A 13,184-nucleotide genomic window follows, 5' to 3' on the forward strand; every position below is an offset into this window, starting at 1 on the left:
AAAAGTCTTGGTCATTCTCCATAATGTCAGTTGAACATATTTTTTTGTTTCTACTTTTGCCATCGGAGTTGAGGAGCTTTTAGCTTCGTTCTACTGCAACTATCTCCTTGATTTATTGTATAAAATCTTCATCATCTTACCTTATATGCTTAACCAGTCTTCTGTTTGCTCAGCACCAGCTACCATAGCCCTTGCACTCACTGACTGTGCCTTTGTTCAATGTACCCCTGCCTCCTATTCCCTCTCCCATTCAATTTTATAAATCCTATCTATCCTTTTAGGACTTCTGAAGTTCCATGTCCTTCTTAAGTCCTTTCTTGACTACCTTATTCCCATAGTGATTTTTCCTTTCTATGAATAACTATAACAAATATTCACTATGATTTTCATTTGGGCCTTAATCATGCACCACCTCATGAGTTATCTCACATTATTTTAACCCTTCTATTGATGCTTAAACAGTTCATGATTTAGGTAACTTCCTGTATGTGTTGCAAACTGTCCCTACTCTAAAGACTATTTGCCATAATTCTTTCTTCACATTGTGTTAACTCATGCAGTACTATGCATATAGGCCCGTAATGATTCCAACAAATCTATGTCATTTAGCTGTGTGGCCTTGAGCTGCTCCCTTCATTTCCCAGAGCCCAAGTTTCCTCATCTGTAAAATGGTGATAATGATGCTTTCTTTGCAAATCATTGTAAGAATTACTAATAATACACGTAAAATAACTTTCATAGTGCTGATACATAAACCTATTTTTGGCATCATCAAATTTATTGTAGCAGGTACCTAGCAACTATGTCTTCATGAAGTGTTTAATTAAGAATAAAAACATCAAAGCAGTACCATAGTAATTTGAGGTTTCTTAACATTGCAATATGGAATATAGTCTATCAACAGATGTGTTACGTATTTTTTCTCTTTACACATTCTTTATAGAACATATTGGAAATTCAGACCATACACAATAAGTATTTGAGTGACTTGAATCCACTGAAAGTTGGATATATTCGAATCTGGGGGATAAACTCTATGTTTGTGACACAAGTGACCTTCACCTATGACAACCAGCAATTCATGGAGACAAATTTCAAGAGTGACCCTTACACTCAGGTATGTCTCAAATTAATGTTATCATATCATAAGTTAATTTTACTATTCTGCAAAATTATAGTCGCTATTATTGTCATTGTTATATTTACTTATATTAAAAAGTTTGTAGATATGTGCAATAGGTATGTTCCTGAAAAGCTGTTGAATTGTATTGTAAAATACACATTACCAGTTCTCCCAGTGTAGTCCAGGGATCAATGATCAATAATCTGATGAAGTCCTTTCTATGTATTTCTCAAAGAAATTGTACTATATGTTAAGGTTGGTCTTCCAGGCTAGTGTAACAAAACTTACTTCCGTGGCAGAGGCTAAAACAGGGAAAGAGTGATTCCCTAAAATTGTTGGAGATTTTCCTGCTCCTTCATGAAATTACTCAAATCCTTGGCCAAATCGATAGATCTTGTAGGTGGGTGAAAATTGGCAGTAAACTGTGGCAATCATTAAAATGAATATGTCCCACCTGTGGTGTGAGATAAAATGATTTGGTTAACAAAACAGAGTGATGTAAATAACAGACCCTAGTACACCCTCTAGTAGGGTCTGCTTTAGTTAACACATCCAACTAATTGGAAGACAAAATACCAGTAGAGTTATCAAGAGTAACCACAAGGGAAAAGTATCCCACTTTAGAACACTGGATCTATCACATATAAGGATCCTGTAAACCATAGGGTGTGGCTGAGAAAAGTAAAATTGAGTAAGTATAGTTCCTGTTTTCTAAAAGGTAAAAAGAGTGCCTTGCTGGTATTTGGATTTTGGAAAATGACCCTCTAAACACTCAAATAGATTCTCTATAATTTCTTCTAGTTCTGTACTTCAAAGCAGTTTCCCTGGACTATTGAGTTCCAAACCACCCTTTGCAAGTAATTACTGTTGAACGTTTGAACACCTTCTTTTTGGGAAACTTTGTAGTATATCAGATGCCTATTATGTGACAGGCACTGGATTAGGTGTGGGGATGGTGAAAACATGAAACCAGCCTGTTCTCAGCAAGGTTAAAATCTACTGACAAAGCCAAAAGATTTTTATAAACATTGGTTTTAATCAAAGCTGCAAATACTTGTGAGCAATGTGGTTCTGACTAAATGAAGTGGACAGAAAGAGATTTCCAGCACAGGGATTATGCACAGAACATCTCTCCATATTTATCTGTCTGGAATCAGCATGACCTGAAAAGGAATCTTCATATGTTTCTCTTACTCTCTTGGAAAAGAATGAATCCAGCATTTTTTGTTAAATTATAATTTGAGGTATGACATAAATGTAAAGTTTAAGAAGTTCTAAAATACCAATTTTCTCTCTTCTTTTCTGGCAGACACTAACTATTCAATTGACTGACAAGGATATCAGCCTGGAAAAGTTAACTGAAATTACTTGGATGTATGGTGATCCTATAGTTTTTACTACACCCGTGACAAGTACCTTCCCAATGAGTTCTCTACATCCTTCTACATCTACTACTAAGGCTACCACTTCTGAGACTATTATCACTAGTTCTGCTAGTACAAGTACTCCTGCTGCTAGGACTACTACTACTCTTCCTATCACAACCCCTCCTTTCCCAACAAGTACTATGGAAGTTACAACTAGTGCTACTGTTCCTATTACCACTGTGCCTTCCTCAACAAATTCTCCTACTGCTAGGACTACTGCTACTCTTCCTATCACAACCACTCCTTTCCCAACAAGTACTATGGAAGTTACAACTGGTACCACTGTTCCTATTACCACTATGCCTTCCTCAACAAATACTCCTACTGCTACTCTTCCTATCACAACCCCTCCTTTCCCAACAAGTGCCATTGAAGTTACAACTAGTGCTACTGTTCCTATTACCACTATGCCTTCCCCAACAAATACTCCTACTGCTAGGACTACTGCTACTCTTCCTATCACAATCACTCCTTTCCCAACAAGTACTATGGAAGTTACAACTAGTGCTACTGTTCCTATTACCACTGTGCCTTCCTCAACAAATTCTCCTACTGCTAGGACTACTGCTACTCTTCCTATCACAACCACTCCTTTCCCAACAAGTACTATAGAAGTTACAACTGGTACCACTGTTCCTATTACCACTATGCCTTCCTCAACAAATACTCCTACTGCTACTCTTCCTATCACAACCCCTCCTTTCCCAACAAGTGCCATTGAAGTTACAACTAGTGCTACTGTTCCTATTACCACTATCCCTTCCCCAACAAATACTCCTACTACTAGGACTACTGCTACTCTTCCTATCACAACCCCTCCTTTCCCAACAAGTGCCATTGAAGTTACAACTAGTGCTACTGTTCCTATTACCACTATCCCTTCCCCAACAAATACTCCTACTACTAGGACTACTGCTACTCTTCCTATCACAACCCCTCCTTTCCCAACAAGTGCTATTGAAGTGACAACTGGTACCACTGTTCCTATTACCACTGTGCCTTCCCCAACAAATACTCCTACTACTAGGACTACTGCTACTCTTCCTATCACAACCCCTCCTTTCCCAACAAGAACTATGGAAGTTACAACTAGTACTACTGTTCCTATTACCACTATGCCTTCATCAACAAATATTCCTACTGCTAGGACTACTACTCCTCTTCCTATCACAGCCACTCCTTTCCCAACAAGTGCCATTGAAGTTACAACTGGTACCACTGTTCCTATTACTACTATGCCTTCCCCAACAAATACTCCTACTGTTAGTGGTACTAGTAATACTATTTCTGTCACAACTACTTCTTTCCAGACTCCTCCCACCACTCTAATTCATACTCTTATTTCTACTCCTAACTCTACTCCTCCTAGCTTGAGCACATTTCCAACCAGTAAGACATTTACTACTGATTTAATCACTGATTTTACAACACCTACTAACGCAGACACCACTCATCTCAACACCATGGATACACAAGGTACCATGATGATGGATGCTATAGTTGCTACTACCAGCACCACAAATAATACCAGGAGTCCAGATACCTCCAAAGATAAATTCACTGCACATACACAACCTGCTACAACTGATTTTATAAGCATTTTCCCCCCAGAAGAAATAACTGCTGCCTCCCTTAGCACTATTAATACTGCAATGCTAACTTCTACAAATCTGGGCAGTGGAACCTCTCCCGTCGTAACAAGTTCAATAAATAGCCTCACTACAGACGGTACAACAGTAAGTACACTTAAATCTGCAGATACTACCATTGCTATAGCAACTGTTACAGACACATTAGTCTCTGCTACCCAGGACCTTATTCACTTTCCCCCTTCCACTGAAGATGTTAAAACTGCCACCACAGACATCACACAGCTCACTACTCCCCATTCTTCTCCTACTACAACACAAACTTTGAGCCACACAACGTTAATTTCCACAAATTTTTCTAATCCAGCTTCTGTCAACGCTACTAACACAAGTACTACATCCATAACTATGGATTCAGTTACTAGAAATATTTTAGATAGTACCATTTCAAGAAACACAAACACAAATACAGGCTTCACCACAGTTACTATGATTACAAATGCTACTCCTGTAGAAACTACCACTCAGGTCACTTCAGCTCTGCCTCCTACAGGCACCCATGGTGCCACCACCACAGAAAATGAATCATTAATGGGACTTACCAGAATCATTACCATGACTAATCCTCCACATATCCCTACTAATGCTTTAAATACCACATCCATTGGCACTGGAAATAGCACTATACCAAGCACCACCAATGTAAATATTACCAATAAAATAACTGGTGTTACCAATATTATAAGCACTCCCACTAGAGATAGCCCAACTACTGTTGATGGCAGCATGACAACTATTCGTATTGTGAGTAATTTTTCTACTACTACAGACCCCAAAATTGCTATTACTCAAGACTTTGCCACTTCCCCACTTACCAACACTACAGATATTGAATCTACTACTAAAGCTACAGGAAATGCCATTATAGCATACACCACCACCATCACTACACATATTTCCAGCACAAAAACTACAAATTCAATGAATACTTCTGACACAGTCCTTACAAACACTTCCATTCCAAGTACCACTGCCGTTTCCTCCACCAACACTATAAACAGTACAGGGCATGAAGTAAATATTACTGATGCAGATAATGTCAGCAGTGTTTCAGGTAACACTACACACATTTCTATTCCAAATATCACAACAGCCTCTGACGGGTTGATGACTGCTGTTTTAGATACAGCAATCCACCATCTGGTAATAACAAATTCTACAGCTAGTAATTTATCTATTATTGCAACTAATGCCACCACAGATGTTACAAATATTACCATACATGCTTTAAATACTACCACTCCTGATAGGAAAACAATGGATGCCTCTGCTACTGCATCTACTTATATTGCAAATGTTGTAAATGCTACTATAGTTCCATGATTATTACTCAAGGCAGGATAACTACTACAGATATCTCTTTAAAACAGTTATTACAGATATAGAAAAATCAATGAACAGATAATGATCTTACACTACATAAGTTTTCACAAATATCAGCACTAGCTTTTATAGAAATGGCTACTCCAAGCACTGTAAACATTACAGATATGTCTAAAGATGCATCCATTACTAACTTTATAAGTGTGATTAAAGAACCTGTGGAATATATACTACTATTTTTTAAATTATAATTATAAATCCTGATGCTCCATAAATTGAACTACAGATATTTTATATATCCTTGCTACAGACTTCACAGATAATTTTGGCTTCTCAAATAATACCACATTAGGCTCTGTAAATACTATTGCTTTAGATGTAGTTATTAAGTTAACCTGACTTGTTCTTGGGTTTTAGAACATAGTACTATAACTGAGAGCACTGGTGATAACTGGCACTCAAATAACCACTATAACAAGTTATTAATATATAGTAGACTATTTAACTAGTAATAATAAAAATAGCACTTTATTTTCCTGTAGACTTTTCCAAGTACCATGGCTACCAATACAGTAATTTGCCAGTACATGTACTGAAAGTATTATCGCTTCTAAAGAGATCCTTACTGTAGCTAAAGATATAGAAAATGCTCCCATTGTGTATCTTGTATAAATTTTGACTCCAGGAACTGAAACAATTCAATTAGGAATATTATATGTTACTTTTACTATCATAGAAAATAAAAATATGATTATAGATGCTAAAAATATAACTTCCCAAGCTTTGCAACCATTACTTCCATAGGTACTGATACTCTGACTACAGATTTGATAAGTACTTATGTTTATAGACATTAAAAGTACCTCCAGGAAGTTATAATTAATCTTACTTATGAAATACTCTTAGGCTCTTGATGTTACTACTAATGAATGGATTCATTTATGTTGCTCTACTCTTCTATAGACCAGAAATCACTCAGATGGAGATGAGTGTGTAAAGATATGGCGTAGGGGAGACATCTCTGCTCTGGGATCAGAGTTCTTAATCTTATTTGCTTTTTCTTTTATCTCTTCACTTTTCCCTTGTTATCTTACTGTGCACACCCTCCTTTAGCGTGTTGGGACTTTCAGCTTGTTCTTGGTCTTTCATATCCAAAGTCACCATTTATCCTTGATCTATTACTGTCTTAGATCACCCAGACCCTCATGAATAGACTCGTGGTCATAACCAAATATAGCCAGTTGGGTGCTATTGAAGGCTTAGCCCTAGGACAGTATTCTCAAAATGCAGTCTGGGGACACATGGGAGGCCCCAAAACTCTTTCTGGGGTCCACAAGGTCAAATCTATTTTCACAATGCTATTATGTTGTTATTTGCCCTTTTCACTCTCATTAGTTTACAGTGGCATTTTCCAGAGACTCTGTTCTGTGTGATGTCACAATAGATGAATATAGAGACAAATACAACAGTCTAGCTGTCTTCTAATAAGCCAGACATTAAACAGATTTACAAAAGATAAAATAATGTCATTCTTTTCACTATTATTTTTTGCTTTGGAAAATAGAATTGTTTTTCATAAAAGTGTATTATTTATGTTAACATTTAGTTGATATGTTGTAATTTTTCATGAATGAAAAAATAAATATTTTACAAAATATTTTACCAATGATGCAATTTTAATTTTTAATGAAGTAATTGTTAATAGATATAACCCACCTAAACAAAGCATAAGGTCTTCAATAAATTTGAATGTAAAGGGGTCCTGAGGCCAAAGAGTTTGAGGGTCATTTTCCTAGGGTAACAACATCCTAGTTCCACACTCAGGTCCTGGTCAAATACTATACAGTCAGCTTTCAGAATCTATTACCAACCGTGGACTGAAAGGACTATGATGGTTGCATCTGTACTGAACATGTATAGATTTTTTCTTGTCATTATTCCCTAAACAATACATTATAGCAATTATTTACACAGCATTTACATTGTATTAGGCATTATAAGTAATCTAGAGATGATTTAAAGAATATGGGAGGATATGCATAAGTTATATGCAAATACTATGCCATTTCACAGAAGGGACTTGAGCATTGGTGGATTTTGGTATCCATGCAGGGGCATGGAACCAGCCCCTCTGTGGATACCAAGGGACAACTATACTGTGAACTTCCCAGCACGTGGGGACTCCAGTATCTGTGGCTTAATGTTCTTAACGCCACATGAATGTCTACCAGCTACTATGAACACATTTGCACAGCCTTCTGACCTACTACCGCAGCTACACTATGTCTGGATGCCTTGATGGTGTTCCACATGAGGGGTACAGATTCATCAGTTAGTTGCACTTGCCTTTTGGAATCTGCCCACAAGCTACAGTCCTCTGAACAAAGTTGATAGACCTTATATCAGAGTATATAAGTCTCTTAACTTGATCTTCCAACTCAAAATAAAACAAAACTCTTAATTGTAAACTGTGTCAGTGGACTTGGTCATAGATTGCTTCACTTGTAGCTTTACTGGGGGAGCCCCAGTGCACCTGTTTTGTTGGCATCACTAATCCTGATATGGGACTAAGTGCCCTGTCTCCCAAGGCACAAGGGATCCTGCTGCCAGCCCACCATACCAGGGCATATTAGTTGGCCAAAGGCTTTGCTTAAAGCACTTAGGATTTGGAAAACTGAGGATGAATTTGTTGAAAGGGTCATAGTTCTGCAGTAACTGAAATTCAATCCCTTTGTATATATAAACCAACCATAATTGAAAGTACAGAACTTTGAAAAGGTAAGCACTCTTGAAAAAAAGAACAACAACTGCAAAACTTAACTAGAGACATTTGAAGAAACTTGAGAATTTAAACTCAAGAGTCTATGCACAAGATGTGTTCCTGGAACCAGGTTCAGAAAACCTGGAGAGGGAAGAGGTCAAAGCAAATATCAGCTTGCTCCATCTGAGTCTTGAGCTTAGCAGGGTCCTGTGCTTACATCAGACCCTAATGCGTCCAGGGAACTCCGTGGGACCAGGTCTAAGAGCACAACTTGCTACCAGATGGTGCAGGAACGACTGCTTCCGGTGGACATTCCTTTCCTTTTCTTGTCTCAGTTTCCTCATCTATAAGGGGTAGTAACCATCAGAACTGCAATTGTACATCGAAGTGCATTTTCAATCTGCTAAATGTTATAAAAAGGTTTATTATTATTATTATTACATGATTCCCTGAGAGTTCTTATATCTGTTTAAACTTTTTCTTTCTGCTGCTCCTTGGGCTTCCTGATAGTAAAGCAGTTTCTCCTTAGTGCTGGTGCTTTATAAAAGGGCTACGCTGAGTCTCTTTTTCAAACTGAAGTTTGAAAGAAAACTTTCTCCAGAGGTCTCCAGCGTGTCTAGTATCTCAAACTGTGCTTCTAAGGGAGAAGGTTTATTTTATTTTTTTGAGTGAGAACAAAATGTTTCATTGCTAAATTAAATAATGCCCATCTTTCCTCACTTTACAAAAAAGTTAATGGATATAATTATCTCAATTTTATGTTACCTTTCTATAATGTTTCTTAAGCTTTTATAATCGCCGCTATTCATATGTTGCCTTCCAGAGAGCTCTAGCTGAGAACAAAATGTATGAACCAATAACAGACAAGAAAAATTTTGCAATAGCCAATAGAGTTCATATGGACAGTGTGTGTATGTGTGGGTGTGTGTTCATGCATGTTATTTTATATGGTAAACACCATATTTTCTGCCAGTAAAATTTTCTCTGATTTGTATGTTGAAATTAAACATATCAGTGTTTTGTCATGTTCTGCAGAGAGCACTGTTATTTGATGGTGACTCACTGAATAAAAGCGCGTACTACAGCTTGGAGAGGCTTTGGCTTACCTCCTGCTCTAACAGTGAGATGTTGAGTTTTGCGACATTCTCCCAAAGGTGACTTTTGTCCACCCTCTGCAATAAGGTGTGGACAGGATGATGGTTGTTCTTCAACTTACCTGCACAAGATTATACTTCTATTCACTTAGGTTTTGTCTAAATAATATATACATGTTGAAGTATTTATTGAAATAAACCATACATATTTTACAATCACACCATAGTGAATGGCGTGTGAGGTGAGATGGGGTTGGTACTCGACTGGGAGGAGCAAGCAGCAATGTCCCACGGCTGGAGGTGTTTTGATGGCACAGGGTGATGGAAAATCTCTGAAAAGTTGGTCTCAACCTAGGCAGGGGCTGACTCAGGGCACAAGATGCTCAAAGATCTTTAGGAAACTGCTTTCGCCCAAGGCTATAGTATTATCATATGATAATTACAAGAGTAATACAAAGTATTCCACTTTCAAATTAGCCTGGAGATTATATTTTTCTTCCTGGCAAGTTTTAATTTATGCTTTGATTATAACAATTCTCATGACCTCTATGAAGATATATATTTCTAATTCCAGCTTGAGAAAAATTTAGTCTTTTATTGAATTATTTAAATAGATGGCAGACTGTGTGATGGATGCAACACAATTTTATTTCCCAATATATGCCTGGATAAAAACACACCCAAGTTGGAACAGACTTTGAGGACTATGTAGTTTAAAATTTGCACCTCATAAAGCAGTTTCCTCTAAACTCTTTCCAATCCTCATCAGCGTCTGATTAAATACTTCCTCAAAAGGTTGCCCATTGAATTGTTGGGCAGTATCCAATTTTTAAAATACTTTTCCTGGTACAGAGATCAATTTTGGTTCCTCAGGGGTCTACTCATGAGCTTTAATTTTATATCTTAAATCTCTCTGATGCCTTTCAGCTTTTTGATGGTGGCTGCTATTTTCCTAGTAATCATTGAAATTAAATCTCTCTCTTTCTCAAACATCCCTCTCATGACATATAGTTTTAAAAAATGCCTATTTACTTTTATTTAAATGTTGCTCTCTTGTAGCTATTTAAATAATTATCTATAAAATTCTAGTGATTTGCAGCTCTAAGAAATACATGTTATTATTCACTTGTTATGCCTGATAGCTGAAATTAAGCCAAGGGTATACTGTAGCTTGCAGACTGAAAGTTTTCTGCTCAGAATTGTCAAAAACTCTTGCTTGAAAAAACTAACATTTTTCTAAAATTTTTTGTCCAACTTACTCTATGTGTACCTTTTAAAAAAATATATTTCCTTCATTTTTCATGCTGACTTTGTGTGGATCTTGTGCTGGTTTCTTTTTTAAAATTAACATTTTTATTTTGAAATAAGCTTGGAGAAAAGTTGCAGGAATAGTATAAAGAACTCCAGCATACTTTTCACCCAAATTTCCAAAATATTATCCCTAAATTATAAATTATTCACCTTCTCTCTCTTTTTCCTTTTCCCTCTCTCTCTCTCTCACGCACACACGCGTATAATTTGAGAGTTTGTAAACAAGATGTCTCAATGTCACAGTATGCTCTGGTGTGTATTTCCTAAAACACAAGAACATTTCCTGTATAACCACAATATAACCAGCCAAATCAGGAAATTAATGTTTATGCAATACCTAATATCTAATATCTAATGCACAGACACAAGTCAAATTTCACCAATCATCCCGATAATGTTCGTTATAGAAAACACAAAACAAAAACAATAACAATAGCAACAAAAAAGAATTTGGCCCAGGAACACACATTGCATGCTGCATTTAATTGTTTACTTGTATTTTTGTTTGTTTTTTAGTCTCCTCTGCTCTGGAACTATACCTCAGTCCCTCCTTTTCTTTCATGATTGTGACATTTTTAAGATTACAAGCCAGCTATTTGTAGAATATCCCTAATTTTGGATTTCTGTAATATTTCCTCTAATATTTCATTGAGGCTATAAACTTTTGGCTGAAATAACACAGAACTGATGCCGTGTCTTTCTTGGTACACTATATCAGGAGCCACATGATGTCTATTTTTCCATTATTAGTGATGTTAACTTTGTTTGAGGTGGTGTCTGCCAGGTTTCTCCACAGTAAAGTTACTATTTTTTCTCAGAGTAATTAATAGGTAAATTGTGAGGAGACGCTTTGAGGGTATGAGCTATTTGATTCCTTTTCTATTTGTTTTGTCAACCATTGATGATTCTTGCCTGAATCAATTATCACTATGAATATGTCAAATGGTGATTTTCAAACTTCACATTCCTTCTATATTTACTACTTGGCGTTATAAGGACTCTTCTTTATTTGTTATGTATTCTTTGAGTAATACTTGGTAAATAGCCATTTCTTTGAGCCCCCAAAATGTGCCCCTTCTCTGAGATCCCCACATATCCTCACAATCCAGCAACTAAAAATCTAACTCCTGGAAATGAGGAGGCTTCCAGGACTCTTTTTCACTGGTGTCCACTCTGATTGGTCACTGCCTGTGCCATGGCTTAAATGTGTGAAGTCAGAATGTGACTCCTCCCTGTACAGGAAATGGACTAGTCAAGAGCAACTGAACTTCTAGTTCAGTGGTCCTCAATCTTGCATGCACACTGGAGACATCTGGAAAGTTTAATAATTTGCTATTGCCTGGACTCTACGCCCATCACCTAGGTGATTCTACTGTGCAGTCAAGGTCGAGAGCCATTGTGTTAGTGGAGTGGCAGAGTTGGAGAGTCTTCCTGCTCAGTCTCAGCTGACTGTGTGGTAGCAGGAATCTGGACATTGATGAGAATTCTAGCAAATAGTGATAACAAACTAAGTTATCAGCTTCATGAACGAGAGAGAGTAAGAGGCAGACAAAGAGAGGCAGAGAGAAGGAAGAAGGAAAAAAGAAGAGGAACAAGAGGGCAGAAGAAGGAGAAAGAAGAGAAAGAGAAGAGAAGGGAAGGGAAATGAGGAGAGAGAGAGAGAAATGGGGCAAACTAGGAGAGAAATGGGATAAAGCTAGGTAAAGGACGTGTTGGAATTCCTGTAACTTTTCTATAAATTTGGAATTGTACCAAAATACTCTTATTCTGCAGGAGAGACCAGATTCATTGTAAACATTAGCCTGTGGTTCTTCTTGTCATCACAGAACCACAGAATAAACTAATAAGGGAATAGATTTTTATTTACCCTCTACATTTAGTATGGAGTCTTGGGTAGAGGAGGTGAAGTGGAAAAGGAGTTACAGTCTCAGGGTCACTCAGAGCTGACCTGACCTTAGACACTCCTAAGGGATCAGGGATGACAGAGAGGTCCAAGTGACAAAATATTCTAGGAGGAAGTTGGGGTCATCCCTTTCCACTTCCACTCTGAGCACCTTCCTCTTCAGTGTTCATTAGGCCATGATAAAGCACATACACTGGAAAAAACCTTGAGGTCATCTAATTAAGGCTCCTACCCCATGCAGGAATGTTCTAAAACATTTCCCAGGCAGTGTTGTTCTGAGTTCTCTGTCCAATAGACACATGTCCTTCTCTATAAGTTGATATAAATATGGTTCCTCTCTCAAGGCAGTTGGGAGGAAATGATGGATAGCACTGGGAAAGGCTCAGAGGTGGATAGTGTGAGCCCAAGGAGGAAATGGCTACCGAGAGGCTTGTGGAAGCTTGACCACAGCTCCACAAGGGCAGGTGGGGAGCTTGTGTCATTTCCTGTTCCTTTTTGTAGCTCCTATTCTGACCTAATGTCAAGCATGCAGATGGTGCTCGGTGAATATGTGCATGATCACTAAATGCTGAGGTCAGGAGATGGAGAGAAAA

General features: G+C 37.6%; 1 protein-coding gene across 1 annotated transcript in view; it reads left to right on the plus strand.

The window, feature by feature from the left end:
- The window catches only part of LOC103558279 (maltase-glucoamylase), a 186,877-nt gene extending 179,698 nt beyond the window's left edge, over positions 1–7,179 (plus strand). Inside the window, exons 70-71 of the mRNA XM_070618013.1 lie at positions 944–1,117; positions 2,433–7,179. Of these exons, the coding sequence (XP_070474114.1) occupies positions 944–1,117; positions 2,433–5,522 (3,264 nt within the window). The 3' untranslated portion in view covers positions 5,523–7,179. The remainder of the gene's footprint in view (positions 1–943; positions 1,118–2,432) is intronic.
- The last annotated feature ends 6,005 nt before the right edge of the window (positions 7,180–13,184 follow it).

The sequence above is a fragment of the Equus przewalskii genome, chromosome 4, assembly GCF_037783145.1.
Source record: "Equus przewalskii isolate Varuska chromosome 4, EquPr2, whole genome shotgun sequence".
Taxonomy (NCBI): Eukaryota; Metazoa; Chordata; class Mammalia; order Perissodactyla; family Equidae; genus Equus; species Equus przewalskii.